The following is a 17,375-nucleotide window of genomic DNA, read 5'->3' as shown; positions in this document are numbered from 1 at the left end:
ACTTGAGATAAATAATGATACTATTGTCTTTCAGAGCTGCTTTACAGCAAAAATTGTTTCCATAGTTGCGTTTGCATAACTGATTCTGGAATAGTCTACCCAAAAATGAAAATTATGTCATCGTTTACTCACCCTCAAGCTGTTCAAAACCTGTATGACTTTCTTTCTTCTGTTGAATGCAAATGAACATATTTTGAAGAATGTTGGTAACCAAACATTTACGTTATGTTATGTTTTTCCCATACAATGGAAGTTGGCTACCGTCAACTGTTTGGTTACCAACATTCTTCAAAATATCTATGGAAATCATTGTGAACCCTGTTTTGTCAGCTTAATATCACTATCAGAAACGTTCAGTACAAGCATTACTGCCACTTGTCAACTGCACTGTCACAACTGGCAAGTGACGACCAATTGTCAATAGACTCAAACATCAAAAATACTTGGATTGAACTTCATGGATTTCGAAGACATGGCCTTAGAAACCTGTGTCCTAAGGATGCAGCCCCTGAACTTGGACACAGCTATTTCAGGTAACTATATTAGCATCCACACCAACCCATGTTAATGTTCTGTTTATTTCAAGAATGCCTGCAGTTATGGCATACCACTGCATTGGATTCTGATTGGCTGATTTAAAAAAAAAATTTTTTTTAGCATTAATCAGGAAAAACATTCTTCTGGAAGTGATTCCAACAGTATCATTATAGCTGTGATGTGGATTCCACTTTTCTCATAAAATTAGAAGAACTACTCAAATTTAATATATATTGTTATCATTATAGTTATTGCTCTTGGTGCAAATGGGCCTTTATTCATGACACTGGACAGCACACTGGTAGAATGTAAATGGTATGTGTCTAAGTAGAGATAAAAACATACAATAAAGGTTAGCCTCCAAGGCAGTTGGATGGGTTTCTCTACAAGAGCCTGGATGAAAGAGCACTCGTGCTTTTATCTTCCTGGCAATACATAACTTTCATTACATTCGAGGCCAGTTGGATTGACAAAACCATAGTGGAGAGTGGAGACACTTTATTGTGGGGTCTTAAGGGTGTCTGATCTTAATGTGATTCTGCCAAGTAGGACATGTTCCTGGATCAGCATCCCTGTAGGTCCTGGAACAACATTTGCATCAACCGATCAGATTTTAGGGATCGGTTTAGGACCTACAGTATAATTTCCTTTAGATTTTAGGAGCTTGTTAATGGGTAACACTCGGTTAGATTCTTTGCTTAAATTTCTGGTCAAACAAAATGTCCAGGAACACATTGTACTTGGCAATACTGCAGTCTTCAATCTCTAGCCGGGTGAGCACATGTCTCCTCTCTGTCCTTCTTAAATCTTAGTTACATTCGTCTGAGTTCTGCCAGTCCAAGGCCAGTTCCACTAGCTTCAAACAAGCAGCCATCAGGTGTCCATGAGTCAGTACCACCTGGCAGGGTCACAGGGCAGTCACCACAGGCAAGAAAACTGGCATCCCACTGTCCCCCTCTCTCTCCTGCCATTCTCTCTTTGTTCCTCTTTCTCAGCCTGCATGACAAGAAACAGATTAATATAGCAGATCTAACAGGACGAGGTGGGACACGCTTCTACAGTGCATGTGTGCGCGTGTCTCGCACTTTCCTGGCATCTGTTCATAATTGAAGCCCATATGAGATCTGGCACGAGGAAAATAGACAGAGTTAGTTGAGGAGAAATGGATACCAGATACATCCACCTGCCCTCAATATACACTCACTGGAAAAAAGTAAAGGATGGAGAGGGAATGAGAGAAGGGGATACAGAGAAAATGGAGAAGTGTAGAGAGGCACAGAAGAGAGATGAGATAAATAGGGAGAAAGAAAGGAAAGGAAGAGAGGAAAAACAAAAAGAAAATCCTTTTTCATGGCCATTTTTCATACCAAATATGCATTTATGTGAGACAGCGGGGTGTACAGCAGTAGTGACTTGTGTATGCATTCTACATACAGTATGAGCAATGTTTTGGTTTCTTAATGAGTTCTTGTGTGGGTTCTGAACAAATGGCTTTAAGAAAATGAGACTTAAAATAAATGTCTTAATTATGGAAGCTATTTCCACCTCGAAGTAAATAAATACAGCAGGTAATTGTGAGATTAAAAAAGAAAGAAAGTCAGTCACATTTATGGGTTTTTCAGATCTGTATATCATCGTTACAATGTTACACATTTTCCTGGGTTTGGTTTGCTTTCACTAGGCAACATTTAAAAATTCCTTTCCGAACACATGGCAGGTTTCAATACATAGGTCTGAAAACACCATGAGATTTACAATTACAAGAAATAAAACTGCAATTGTGTGGCACAAAGTCAAAATATGAGAAATAATGTCACAATTGTTAGTAAAAAAAAAAAAAAAAATCTAAATGTTAGATGTGAACTAAATGTGATAGATATAAAATAAATGTGAAATACAAAGTTGCAACTGCAAGACATTAAGTTCCAAATATAATATATATAGTTTCAATTGTTATGTATAAATGTACAGTGGGACATAAAGTTGAAATTGTGAAAAGTAAATTCATAATTCTTACATATAAACTCTTAATTGTGAGATATAACATTGCAATTTTAAGATATTGTGTTGTAATTATGAGAAATTAAGTCACACTTGTGAGGTACAAAGTCACAATTTTGATATAAACGTACAATTACGAGATATAAAGTTGCAACTGTGAGATATAAAATCGTAATCAAGAAATAAAGTCACAATTTATGAATTTACAAAGTTACAATTACCTTTTAATTCATTTACTCTGAGGCCTTCCATACTTAATTTTATTTATTCATTTTTTTTGTTTCTCTTCTTCTATCCTCTTATGGCTTGTTTTGCAGATGGTTAGATGTTTCCTAAAAACACAACAAAAAGATACTAATAAATATGGAATCAGATTTTTTGCGGTGGGTTAGGATGTGCAGTGTGTGAGTGTGCGTTCCCATACACTTTACCTCCTTCAGGAACCTGAGTGGGTGAGTGTGAGTGAGTGAGTGAGTGAGTGAGTGAGTGAGTGTGTGAGTGTGTGTGTGTGTGTGTGTGTGTGTGTGTGTGTGTGTGTGTGTGTGTGTGTGAATATTGTGCGTATGTGTGTGTACGTGCACCTATGTTAGCGCATGTTCACAGCCTCACGCGTACTTTCCCCTTCTGGGGAAGAATCCCTGGTTCAATGAATTATTCATCATACATATCTTGTTAAAGAAAAAAATCAAGGCAGGAGGAAATATGGTTGTTTGATATTTCCATGAAGGGAATTCTCTCCATACCAGTCCTCTGAAGAAACAGGAAGCAAGAGTTTGAACACACCAGCAGTTTGAATGTAGGCCACCATGATGTTCTAACATACTGACTGATGCTAATCATTATGACTGGTCTTGTCTCCTGCTTTCGTTCCAATTTATGACAGAGTAAACGGATGCTGTACATTGTTTTAGCATTTCTGTCTTTTGGTGTGTGCGTTTGTTCACACAGCTCCACTTTAAATAGAGCACAATTTCACAGGTTATTAAGTCAGCTCATCCTGCTCTTTACATAGTGCTGATTCCCGTAATTAACCATAATCATTTATTTATTTGTTTATATAGTTAGTTATTTCATCCAGTGCATTTGTAAGTCAGATGCATTCACAGAATAGTAAAGAAGCAAATGAGAATTCAGAGTAGGCTAAATAATGAAGCAATGGCCTAAAATAAATCATGACAAACTCAGCGATGATTTCAACGCTGCGTTTATTTAAATAGACAAAAAAAAAAAAAAAAGCAACGGAATCCATGCATGGAGGGATGAAAGGAAATGTGGATGATCTAAGGGAAAGGGAGATAAAAAAAATATACAGGACAAACTAAAGACAGATGAGGTAAGATTAGTTCAAACTGAGATATCATTGGGCACAATAAACAAATCTGCCGTAAGCACTCTGAGAACTCTTTACCATCACACTTATCGCTGTGTCCTCTAAGATGTCAATATTTCTTTAAACAGAGCCCCAATCCCTCTGACTTTGCCCAGCAGTTTCAGATAGGCTATTTATCTAGCTACAGATATTATGGTTATCTTCGAATGTAGTCTGCTGTGAATGCCAAATAGGATAACCTGCATGTTGCATGACAGGATAATGTTATCACACATTGCAATATGTAATGTTATTTAAAGATACAAACTTTAAACTTAGATTTAAAGTTGAAACTTGTATTGCATGAGTCCAAACAATAGTTCCACTACCCAAACTCATGACACTGACCTTCTCAATCAAACCAGTAAAATCATGCTACAGTAAAAGTCTTTTTCACTAACCACAATCATTCAGTCTAAATGATAGGTGTTATCTGTGCTGGTATAGCACTGCAGCAAGCATATTTAAATTGAGTCATTGTCATTCTTTTCAGCTCATATCCTTTCTATATAAATTAGGCTCATTATAGATTAATTAAAGACTCCCATTAATAAAAGTCAGCGCTATATTTGTCTGGTGCAATTAATGTTATTAGTGTTTACATAAAGGCAATGGAATTTTTTTATAAGAGCTGTACATTTTCTATTGATCGTGGCAGCATTTATTCATCAAACAAATGATCGGATGACATAGTTGTAACTGTATTTGGCTAATAATTATATTAATAAACTAGAATTGTGATTCTGATTCAAATTTTTTACACTTTCTGAATCCAAAAAACAATGTAGAAACTATTTTCACTTTTCACTACATTTCACAAATAATTACAAAGAAACAGCAAGTAACAAGTTGAAGCAAACATTTTGAGTTGAAAGACTGAAATTGTATTCTTGTAATATTTCAGTAATCTTTGTTTTATTTGCTGCTTATTAATAGGTAATACGGTAGTTGTTAAGTTTAGGTATGGATTAAGGGTTCTAGAATAAAGCAATGCAGAGTAAGGCATTAATATGTGCTTTATAAGTAGCCAATATGCTAACGTCCATGTTATTAAGCAAGTAGTTAATGGTGAGAATAGTTCCTTAAAATAAAGTGTTACTAAAATCTTCTTTGTAAGTGAATCAGAATCCAACACAATCCCATGCCAGTTTTTTTTACACTTTGGTGAACTGGAGGTTTTTGTACAATTCACATTTTAGGAATTCATACAAAATTGCCACCTTGTAAAGTAGTTATGTTTTCCTGTCAGACTGGGTTGCCAGAATCATGATTCTAGATTATTAGCCAAATAATGTGGCACTTACAAGGAATTTGACTATTGGGTTTGCTCCAAAGGGCACAGTAAACCTGCCTAGCCAAATGGATGGTTTAACAACACACAAAATATACAATATAAACTCAGTCAGAATGCACAAAAATACAATATATGATATGCAATATAATGTACAGTACTGTACACCTCCAGGGTGCAATGCTGTAGGTGAAGAGTGTGATTACTGAGCAGAATAAATAAAGCAGATAGAGTCTAGCAGCAGGATGCAGTGCAACAAAACAAGCCTTAGTGATGCTGAAGGTGCAAAATATACACTCACATCCTCATAAAATGATGTTTGAATCTATCCAGATGGATGTTTTCACAGAAGCAGAAGTTCTATTCGAGTTTTGTGGTGCACTCATGGAACCAGCTTAACAAGGCAGGGACGAACAGCAGTGGGAATGCGCCCTGAAGGGGGCTCAGTGAAAATCAGCGGAACTTGTTCTTCTCCTTTTTTTCGTCTTTTTATCAGAATAAACAAGGTGTTGATTGTTGCCCAGCAGTGCTGCTAAATCTGTCTCCAAATACATGACTGCCTCTCTGGGTGTGTTTTGATACAGTATAAGGTTGGTGTCTAGGGGATCATCTGCATGTATATATATCTATATCTATCTATCTATCTGTATATATATATATATATATGTGCATGTATGAATGTGTGGATGAATATGAATGTGGAGGTTTCATGGACAATGTTAGCTATATCCTCATGACCAAAATCTGCCCACTGCCCCAGGAAACAATACAACCTCTTTTTCCTCTTTTAATTAACCTTGTTAATGAAAGTCACTACTTGGATGAAAGGGACTGAGAGGCGCCTCTCATTTTTATTATTTTTTCCAAACGATGATAACGTCTTACTTAAGAGGCTGCGTCTGAACTTCAAGAGGTTCTCTTAAGACCCTCATAGCCCATCAATCATCACTGAAAAATCAATTCAGATTCTGCTGGAATTTATCTTAGAGATGGTGCGAACTCAACAGGGATGTCATTATTTCTGTGTGCGGCACAGGCTGAGGCTGGTCAGATGTTGTAAATGATGGCCTCCTGCAAACAGCCTCTTAAAAATAAGATGAATCAGTCCGTTTTTTCTAAGCCCAGCCCTGAGATATGTCACTCAGTATGAGGAGAGCGTCACCTGGAAACCATCCAAATATCCTTAGATCCACAAGACGGGTTGCATAGCAATATGAAATTGTCACTACAGAGACAACAGCTGGCTGACTGCTATATCACCAACTGAATAAAAAGGTGCCTTTGGATCTCTTTGCAGTGTGTCTAGATATATTTCATATACAGTTTTTTTCTAAAGAAATTCACACTCATTCACAAAGGATGCATTAACTGATCAAAAGACATGTACAATGTTACAAAATATGTCCATTTCAAATAAATGCTGTTCTTTTGAACTTTCTATTCATCAAATAATCTTGAAAAAAAGTAGCATGGTTTCCATTAAAATATTAAGCAGCACAACTGTTTTTAACACTGATACTAAGTAATGTTGCTTAAGCACAAAATTAGCATATTACATTGATTTCTGAAGTATCATGTGTCACTGAAGAAGTGATTGTTACTGAAAATTCTCATCATAGCAACAATAATACTTTAATTCTGATAACTAATCCAGCCTTAATAGTAAGTATAAGAGAATTCTTTCAAAAACATTAAAAAAAATAAAATAAAAAAAATACTCAAGTCTATCAACCAGTTTGAAAAAGAAGAGAACATTTTGGATTAACTAGTAAAATCTTTAATTACAAACACTCCTATGGCATTCTAAGCAGGTAAGCGCCACAGGTCTTGTTCACCACTGAACTTTTCAAAATGGAGCTGGTGGTTAAATCCTGTTAATTTGCATGAGTTGCCTTTGAAGCAGGATGGAGATGAGACTAATGAGCTTTACTAATTACTGTCCCTCTCTTTTTCTTGCTGTCTCTAACATCTTCCTATTTCACACTTTGACTACCGCTAGCATATAGTCACTTTGTGCAAACGGTGCATTTCAGTACTTAGATCAGAGTGCATTACCGGAATCTCCAATGCACTCAGTGTGCATGCCTTAATCTCCAGCATAATTTAAATGCTTGCGAAGGCCAAATTTTACAGGGAAGGCTCTGTAGATTTAAATTTTAAAAACAAATTTCCATAAACCATCTAAATCTTCATAACCTATCTTTGTACAAAGCCTCTGAGCAAAGGTTAAGGTTGCTCTCATCCGTAATAAGATATCAAGTTTATAAGGCTTCCATAATTACATTACTGTAAACATGATATTCTTTGTTTCTACAAGATGAAGGACCAGTCAAAATGATTTTCTGCAGTAATCAAGGGCTCAAGGTTTGGCTGGAGCACATAGCTCAATTATTCCCTGCTGATAGACAATTTATTTCTTCACAGACAACCAAAAAAGTAGTACATTGTTTTTGCAAAGTTGGATTTTTGACAATGTCAGCATGAACACTGATTCTTAATTCACTGTATAAATGTGTTATACAAACTTGCAAACAAAACCAACAATGTTTTTATTTTGTGGCAATATACACACACCAGAATCAGATGCCCCATGGACAGCTGTGAATATTAAGTCAGCACATCTTTAGCTTTGACTGACTGACACACAACAGACTAACACAGAAATACACTAGAAAGAAATGTACTAAAGTAGGTTTTAATAGTCTGTATTGTCCCTTATCATTGCAAAGCCATCACAAAATTATATGGATTTACGCTGCTGATACCGTTCAAAACAGTTGCACCGTCATGAAATCAATGCAGCTCCAGATTGGGAAAAAAAAAATCACATGACATTTAAAAACTGCGAGGGATTGGCTCAAAAATTTTTGCCATCTTTTCTCATGGGAACCACAGATTTCAAATCCTGCACCATCTGAGCAACTGCCATTGAGACGAATGGGAATGCCAATGGAATGGTCTCCTGGGATTTTCTTGGTGGAAATTGACAGCATGACACAGACGATGGCAATTGATCTTAAAGGGTTACTTCACCCAAAAATAAAATCTGTCACATTCTTTCTTCTGTGGAACACAAAATAAGAAATTCTGCACAATTACATTTATGCATTTACTATATGCCAAAGTGACTTACAATAGAGGAACAAAAGCAATTCTCCACAGAGCCAACGGTATTCATAATTCGTTGTTGTTTTGAACCTCATTGATTTTCTGTATAAACAGAAATTTAAGACCTTTTAAAAGCTATTTTCATTGTATGAACAAAATAAAATATTTTTCAGAATATCTTCTTTTGTGTACCAAAGAAATAAGTAAGTCTTACAGTTTTGAAACAAAACAAGGATCAATTATAACCAAAATAGTCATTTTGGTGTGACCCTTTAAGTTAAAGTCAGTAGTGTAAATGTTAGCGGTGAGCAAGATGGCATTAAACCACTATATACAGCCAAGAGGCTACTATGAATTCATCAGCTTTTGTTTCCCACCACTAAAGTTTCAAGAGACAGACGTTTGTGTGGTATTAAGCTCAAAGCCCAGAGTCAGAAAGACAGCCAAGTATCTATCAACAGCTTGATCCCTGCTGATAACCGGTATCTTCTCTTGCTCTGACACTCCCTGACTTGGCAAAAGTAAGAGTTTGCGAAACTTCCATCCTTCAATTTCCACATAACAGTAGACCAAGAAAGCTGATCTCAGACCACAGCTACGCCAATCACACACCATGTGCTAAAACAATCCACTGATTCGGAATCAGCTATTGGCGCCATGTTGTTTCTGCTGCAGAACTCATGTGGTGCTCTCTCTCAAACCTGCTGTTACTGGAGGTCAGGGTTGACTCCTGAACTCTGCGAGGGCTCTTTATAATTTAACAGCATACAGGGGGCTGCATCCACACACCCGCCCCGCACTCGCACACAAAGAGAGAGTGAGCAAGAGAACCTCATTTTTGATCTATTATTGAAGCTCTGTATTTGAGAAAGCTGTCTGTGTTGAAGGATGAAGATTTATGCATGCATCGTGGAATTCACAATGCTGAGGATGTCTTTCAAAGGATGAATATACATTGCACATGTTGCACAATACAATAACCACTTGTTAAAATGGAATACATGAGTGTGGTCCTGGAATCAAAGTAGAAAAAAATAGAATAGAATAGAATAGAATAGAATAGAATAGAATAGAATAGAATAGAATAGAATAGAATAGAATAGAATAGAATAGAATAGAATAGAATAGAATAGAATGCTTTAAAATATTTGACTTTCACTGCATGGAGCGGGGAAAAAAACACTGATACATTTTCCAAAATATCTTCTTTTGTGTTCCATAAGGTTGAGAATATGATGAAAAATGTGACCCTGGACCACAAAACCAGTCATAAGGGTCAATTTTCTGAAATTGAGATTTATACACCATTTGAAAGCTGAATAAATAGACTTTCCATTGATGTATGGTTTTTTTTTTATTTTTAGGATAGGACAATATTTGGCTGAGAAACTATTTAAAAATCTCTAATCTGAGGGTGCAAAAATCTAAATATTGAGAAAATCACCTTTAAAGTTGTCCAAAATAAATTCTTAGCAATGCATATTACTAATCAAAAGTTAAGTTTTGATATATTTGCAGTAAGAACATTTACAAAATATCTTCATGGAACATGAATTTTACTTAATATCCTAATGATTTTTGGCATAAAAGAAAAATCGATAAGTTTGACCCATACAATGTATTGTTGGCTATTGCTACAAATATACCCCACAGCGACTTAAGACTGGTTTTGTGGTTCAGGATCACAAATTTCATTTTTGGGTGAACTATCTCTTTAACAGATATTATTAATGCATGTTGCCTTTTGATTAGAAGAGAGATGGTTTACAGAACTTGATAACAAGTATATAAAAGCAGATTTGGAATACTGGACATCTTGTGGTTTGATCAATCATTCTGAAGGTCTAAGTGTTTTATTGCATTGGTCTTTTTTGTGAGCATCCAAATAAACTGAGTTTTTAACAAACAGAAATGACCTTGTCAGATGTGGATTCTGATGAAACCTGGCAAAAACGTGGGCAGGCTGCAGGAGGAATTGCATCAATGAAAACTAGTGTTTGGTTTAGAAAGCCTTGACAGAGACAGCCACAGTGCATCAAGTGCATGTGGTTTTAATACTATGATGTTTCATGGTTGAGCTGTTCTGCTTGTCATTTTGTCTACTGTTAGTGGCTAAATAGTGCTAGTGAGAAAACAAAGCCATTTCGCTGGAACAGACTGTCAGGTGTAGTCTCTTAATGTACTCTGAAACACATACTGTACAACTCTCTGCATCCGCCTGACTGCCTCGCTCCCACACGCACAAATAACATTATGCAGCCTATTAAGAGAACTGTACTTGACAGTACCGAATTTGCTAAACAAGAGTATGCAAACTAGCACACAGATAATGCAGACACAAGCACACAAACATCATCTTATACACTAGTACTGCCAAAGAGGTTCATCTACAAGTGGGTCAGGCTTTGCCTACATTTTGGGGACCAAATCTTACCACTAGGACAGTAAAATATGAACTCATCACAGGGACCAGCCAACCACCATCACATGAAAAACGACTTACAAAACATTCGGTAAAAAACTGAAATGCCATATACTGTATATATATATACCCTGCTGAAAAAACATTAGAACCCTGCCCAAAACACAATAGAAAATGTAATGGTTTTAATGGTTATAATGGGAATTGTATTGGTTTTAATGGAAACTATAATGGTGTCTTCTGGTATGTGATGGATTCTTTTGGTGGGATGTTAAATCCTATTGGAAAAATGCCCAAAGCACACTACAAAAAGGAATTTTGTAATGGTTTTACTGGAAAAAGCTAATGGTTCATAATGGTATTTTAATGGAAACCATTTGAATTTCTGTGATGGTTTCTATTGGGCTTCTATTGTTTTTTTGCAGGGTATATATATATATATATATATATATATATATATATATATATATATATATATTACACATACATACTGTACTATACATATTTTCAAACCTAAATATAACCCTTACTCAAAACTCCCATACACTAGTGTAAACAGAGTATGGAAAGTACAGAAGGCATGGAAATGTTTTAATTGACTGCAGTTATAATGTTTACATCCTACCTTACCTCAGCACTGTTGCACAAATGCAAATGTAGGGCCTAAAACTTTTGTTTTGTTTTGTGGGTTGTTATTTTAACAGGTTAATTATTTTGTGTGCACCACAAATTTGGACCAAAACCTTGTTTTTACTCAAGGACAGGATTTTTAAAAATGTAATTTTCTAGATATTAAGGGCTTATTTTGTACACCTACAGGAGTTTTACAGAGATTTGAAAGACTGCGTTTTAGCAACAGTCAAAGTAAAATAGCGCCCCTCACTGGACACTGAAAGCCCTCGTGCCTGCTTTAATACACCGAGAGAAATCATAAACAAGCTCCAAAATGGCTTTATTCCCCCAACAGTTGAACAGAGAAATTAAAACCGTACATACTCTAAAAAGACTGCAAATATTCATAAGAAAATATAATTAGTTTCATATATTTTTTTCTGGATTTAGAATGTGCATTAACAAGTCTGCGTTTTGTCTAGAATATAGAGATGTGCACGAACCTACGAACCACGAGAATTAGATTTAATAACTTTTTTTGAAGTGAAATGGCGGATTATTAATAATTCATACGCACCACATTATGCGTGCTGCGGCTTTCGGCGGCCAAGGTAGAGAGCTTGTTTGATGAAACAGTGAATGAGGGTCACGGCAGTCGCATGTCGGGGTTTCAAAAGATGGGGTTGCATATCTAAGAGGGAAAATTATATATAAATAAAAAAATATTGTTATTAAGGCCTAAGTGTTTCTGTGACCTTGAATGAAAAAGCACCTTTGCGCAAAGTGTACTATTTTAAACAAATAACTCATTATAATTCAATTTAAATTGTTGCACTTACCATATTGTGTAATTTGTTTGATCTTAGCTAGTTCATTGTCACTTCACTGAAAAGCTTTATCGGATGTCACGTGATGTGAAACTGTGCCTTTGGACGCCATCTTGGCTCAGTGCTCGTATTACGAGTAGAGAGCGTCAGTCTTACTGTTAGATCCGTAATGACATCAGTTTCCTGCATGCGCTTACAGTTGTTCCCTGGTCACTGCACGAGTCATGAACGCTGCTTCGCTGGTCCAGAGGGTAGCAGGGATTTCTGGAGCTCTTGCTGTCGCAGCAGGTGCATATGGAGCTCACGGTAGGTCTCCTTTCTGATCGATTGTGTTTTATTTGGCTGATGGGTCTCGTCAGGCGATTGCTGCGTCAAGACGACTCAAAAATATTACACTACTGGGCACTTGACAGGTCGAACGTGACCGAGCGCACGCCAGTGAGCATTTTCTGAAAGTTTCATAAAGCTTTTCTGCAACTCTTTCGTGTCTTTCTCTCCTGGGCAGGATTCAGACACAGTGAAGCGAGTGATTACCAGAGAGAGGTGAGTACATTTGGCTATTATGTTCTGTTGCTTTGTCACTCTTTTCATCTGGCCGAAATTATTAAATGGAAAAGTGTTTTGTTTTGTACATAGACAGGACATTGTTGTGGAAGTCAGTTTCCTCCAAATTAGATTTTTTATTTTTTTTTCAAAAACATCTGTAAGCCTACAGCGTATTGCTGTTTTTCGTGTTAAGAATGATGCCACAGACTTTTTTTTTTTTTTTTTTTTTTGCGGAGTGTAATTTTCACATTAACTTCAAGCAATATAACATGATTTTATTATAGTAATTTTGACTTTATTCTTAAAATAGTATGATGTTAATCTTATTTAGTTATTTTTCAGCGTGACACTAAAATGCAGCTGTAGGGTATTTGTGCTGCATATGCAAACATAATCTTGGCACAGCGGCCCAAAAAACAAAACATTAAATTAAATTAATATAAATAAAATAGTATGAAGTTGACGACCCTGACTTCCCATATCTCCTCATTGAAAGCGCCTTTAGAGAGAAATGCATCTTTACAGATTACATAGGCTAATGAAAGAGTTTTTAATTTTTGATTTGAATTAGTTTGTTGTAAAGTAATCATTTATAGCATTCTATAAATATATTTAGCATGTCAGTGGGGCAAGTATTTGCTGAGTTTCAGTTCAGTTTTGTGAAGTGTTCCTGCTCAAGATCAAGACCACCTTGTTTGTTTTCTTTATTTTACAATAGCAAAACGTTTTGTTGATATTGTGAGTGCACACAAATAAAACTATTTTCAGCTTTCGAATGATGTATACTCTTACCTTTATGAGGAAGAATTACGACGTATTTTAATTTTCCACTTTAATTTTTCAAAAAAAAAAAAAAAAAATGCAAGTGATCCTGCTAGCGCCTCCATGTCATTCAAAGCGCTCTTCAGCTTCCACTTTTAGCACAAACGATTTGATATGTATCACACATTTATCTTACATTTTTTAATTTATGTTGTGAAATGCATGAAATTTTATGTTTCAAATCGTGTTTATTTGAGAAGGCTAAACTGATCAAACATATGCTCAACTCACTGTCTGGCGCTGGCCGCTTGGTATTTAAAAAAATTAAATAAAAACTTTAATTGAACAAACATAAAATGTTCCAATCATGTTTCTAAATTAACTTAATAAAGAAACAAAACAAAATATAACCACTTTGCCATTAAAAACCAAAACTGAACTTTTTTTAATGGCTGCAACAGAAGGTGTGTAAAGGGGAAGAGAGAGAGAGAGAAAAAAAAGACACGGGCTCGGCCGGAGAATTCTGATAAGCTGCCGGGCCCGTGCAGGGCTCTAAATTCGTTCCCTTGTTTCAATGAAAAGTTCCCCCTCGGCTCGGCGGGCCCCCAATCTGCCCGGGCCCATATGCACCGGCATACCCTGCAGACGCTACGCCCCTGTTTTCACTACATAACCTACATTACTGACTTTTAAAACAGAGGAAACCTTATGAATGTCATGCATTATTGATAGTGTTTTTTGTTGTTGTTGTTGTTGTTTTAGGATAAGGTCCAACACTTTTAGCCCAAAATTTTAGCCCATGTTCTAATTTTTCTGTTCTTTTTGTCTCTTCAGTTGTATGATACAGCAAACAAGTATCACATCTACCACAGTCTGGCATTGTTAGGAGCTGCTCGCTGTAGAAAACCTGCTCTGGTAAACATCTTTTATCATCATTCTTACATTAACATGAACATTTTTAACTCTAAACTGAAATCGGAGTAATGATAACTACAGTAATTACTGATATCATTAAAATATAAGTAAATTCAGTCACCTAACTGTCTCAAAGTGTCCCAAATTTATCTGAATTCATTTTTTTACATTATAGCCCTTATGTCTACTGTGCCTTTCAAATATATGGCTGTTTGAGATATTTTATTGGTGATAGCCTGTGGCAATATTCTGAGATGTAATATTGTCTTAATTATTCTAAATTGTATAAATTAGCAGTTGTCTCAGGCAACCGATTTCCTAATAGCAGCGTTTTATGTCTGTCTGTTTTCTATCCCTCTGTGGTCTCTTGTTTCTCACATTATTAAATAGTAGATATCTCAGATCAATATATCATGTCTATTTATTCATTTATTTGGTAAGTAGCCTTCTAAAAAAGCAGGATAATGCGCAGTCAGCCACTCATTATTATAAAATAAATCCCTTTAGGGACAGGGTGATACAAGTCCCCTGCACTTTGTGCATTGTTAAACTGTAATCTATTTATGATAGTGAATAATAATGTCATTGTGATTGTCATTGCAAACATGTATGCTGTTACATTTTCTGTGAAACAAAAAATAAATAATTTCATTACAGTGCTTGGATAAACTTTAAAATGTACATCAGTAGAGAAATATGCTTTCACCCCCTTAGAAGAGTGTATATGACATCCACATTCAGGGCAAAACTAAACCATGGCTGCATCTGAAATCGCATATTCTCTGAGTAGGTACTTCTTTTTAAGTAAGTAATTAGTCCATGGCTGCAAAAAAAAAAAAAAAATGTTCCGTTTGGTGTGAATGTCATCAGAATAAGTCACTTTACTGCTATTCATAAATCCTCATGGGATAGTAAAGTGTCCATCGGGATGTGCACTTCAGAATCTCAGCAGAACTAGCAAGTCATCTGGGTATTTTTCGCCTACTATTTTGCCTGCTGTACTATTTTTCAGACATTCAACTCTTTTCATAAACAGTTAGTTGCCTACTATATAGTGAAGTATGCAGTTTTAGATGCAGCCCATGTTAACCTGCCACTCTTTGAATTCTGGGCTGAACGTCAGTGACATCATCAAATGTCACTGATTTATGAGTTTCTACTGATTGAACATCACTGATATCAAACCTGGCAACCTATTTGATTTGTTACCATGTCTGCATGTATTATCAGTCTATACTGTTTAAACTATATTAATTTCATGTTTAAATTCACACAATAAACACCTTTTGATCATTGTCAGGCTGAAAGCAACTGAATAGAGTAGTAGAAGAATGATAATCATAATGCTGTACTTTACTTGATGACCTCCACGGAACAAAATGTCTTTTGTTTTGAAATGAATTGAATAAAGCACCAAAGCTTAAGTAGAGTTTTTATTGAGAACCAAATGACTTTGATAAGTAACAAACCAGTATCAGTCACATAAATTAACACACACTTCTTCTTTTTTTTCCTCAAGGCGGGGGCAGTCCTCCTCGCTGGCATGGGCTGCTTCTGTGGTCCCCTCTACCACCAGGCCTTAACCAATGACCCCAGCTTCAGCAAGCTTGCACCATTTGGAGGCTCATTGCTCATCGTTGGCTGGGCTGCGATGGCTCTTTGAACTTTGACTCCATCTGACCTTGACCCATGTGGTTTTAACATTCTCAGCAATTATGTTCTGTTTTTGTCATTTGAACATGAAAAGAGGAGCTATAGGGTAGCTGAAGAGGAAAGGGGTGGGGAATTTCACATCTTATCTAACCCCTTTTCAGTCATGTCTGGAAAGTGATGATAAGGCCTTGGGATCAAACATAATTCTTTTTTTCTCCACACTGTCACAGGCATCTTTATTTTGTCAGCATGGGGAAAAAAAAACTTTTGAGACTCTTTCCTTTGTGGCTTATTACTGAGAGTCAATGAGTCACACTCTGGGTTTGTTCATGTCTTGAAAGTGTATGTACATACTTTTCCTTTGTTTGAAAAAATAAAGCTGACTGCCAGTTTGACCTTCTGATATTGGAGGAAATGTTTCTCTGAACGCCTCTCCCAGGTCAAGATCTCAATAGCCTTCGGGCTTTGAAGTGTGACAGTACAAAGCAGTTCATTATCGCGGCCTCACTTTTAGCACTTCTAGTGTCCAAACTTATCTTTATTCAAATGAAAAGTGAAATGCAATGAGGTTCTAATTCTAGGGCCTGTGACTGTCGGCACATAGCTGGGTTGGGGACCTTTGAAAATTGCTTTATAAATCCTCAGGTCAATTTGCAAGGGCAGCCTCATAAGCCAACTCTATTGAGGCAAAAGGGTTCTATTGATGCCGCACGTCCCAATAAAGTGATCACACCACTCGTAAAACCCTCATTAACTTGGGCTATTAGCAGAGCTGTGCAAATCGGGGCAAGGCAATCAAACCACTTTAGTCTCCTCTTCACTATCCTGATGGAAGAATAAGAAATTTCTGTGCTTGTAAAAAGACAGACATCCATGCTTATACGAAGGACCGAACAATATAAAGGCATTTTCAGTTATGTATGTAGCCTATAATTAGATCTGATTTTGGCATCTCCAGACTGAAGCCTGTTTTGAGAACTTTCTTCCTTGTTTCCTCTTCCTCCTCCCTGACATTTCAATAGCGCTGGGAATTCCACCAGTCGCTCATTACTGAAGTCAGATCAGGGTCTCCTCGTTAAAATCCATAAAGGCGTATCGCGCTCTGCTTCATGAGGCCATGTTAAGTGTCTCCTCCCTGGCTCTGTCTGGATGGATGCAGCCAGTAAAAATCGATGTTTAAAGCAACCAATACATTGCAGTGGCCCTGTGGTCGTTAAATTCTCATCGCGCTTGAATGATCTTTCTGTGTTTGAACCAGCATCTAAGGGGCAGCGCTGTGGGCAAGTAACTTTTAACTTGGTTTCATTTCAATTGGGCAAGAAGCGGTCAGTG

The 17,375-nt window shown here is 36.5% G+C and overlaps 2 protein-coding genes across 3 annotated transcripts in view; one reads left to right on the top strand and one right to left on the bottom strand.

Moving 5' to 3' along the window:
- Positions 1–12,320, bottom strand: part of nlgn2a (neuroligin 2a) — a 198,990-nt gene extending 186,670 nt beyond the window's left edge. For both annotated transcript variants that reach the window (XM_058780625.1, XM_058780629.1), the window contains exons 1-2: positions 12,180–12,320; positions 11,918–12,031 (exon numbers count right to left, since the gene is read on the bottom strand). The gene's annotated coding sequence lies outside the window, so the exon portion shown is untranslated. The remainder of the gene's footprint in view (positions 1–11,917; positions 12,032–12,179) is intronic.
- On the top strand, positions 12,258–16,443 carry tmem256 (transmembrane protein 256). The gene is made up of 4 exons (XM_058780636.1): positions 12,258–12,473; positions 12,673–12,710; positions 14,310–14,390; positions 15,910–16,443. Exons 1-4 carry the CDS (start codon positions 12,392–12,394, stop codon positions 16,051–16,053), a joined length of 345 nt encoding a protein of 114 aa, XP_058636619.1. The 5' UTR covers positions 12,258–12,391; the 3' UTR covers positions 16,054–16,443.
- The last annotated feature ends 932 nt before the right edge of the window (positions 16,444–17,375 follow it).

This window comes from Onychostoma macrolepis, chromosome 07 (assembly GCF_012432095.1).
Source record: "Onychostoma macrolepis isolate SWU-2019 chromosome 07, ASM1243209v1, whole genome shotgun sequence".
Lineage (NCBI taxonomy): Eukaryota > Metazoa > Chordata > Actinopteri > Cypriniformes > Cyprinidae > Onychostoma > Onychostoma macrolepis.
Note: the sequence above shows the minus strand (reverse complement) of the source record. Positions and strands in the feature narration are given on the sequence as shown.

What these genes read in the sequence shown, in the direction of transcription:
- tmem256 (XM_058780636.1), top strand. Translation starts at nt 12,392, where the DNA reads ATGAACGCTGCTTCGCTGGTCCAGAGGGTAGCAGGGATTTCTGGAGCT. An exon ending in AGGTGCATATGGAGCTCACG is followed by an intron (nt 12,474 to 12,672) that starts GTAGGTCTCCTT and finishes TCTCCTGGGCAG; the next exon opens with GATTCAGACACAGTGAAGCG. An exon ending in GCTGTAGAAAACCTGCTCTG is followed by an intron (nt 14,391 to 15,909) that starts GTAAACATCTTT and finishes TTTTTCCTCAAG; the next exon opens with GCGGGGGCAGTCCTCCTCGC.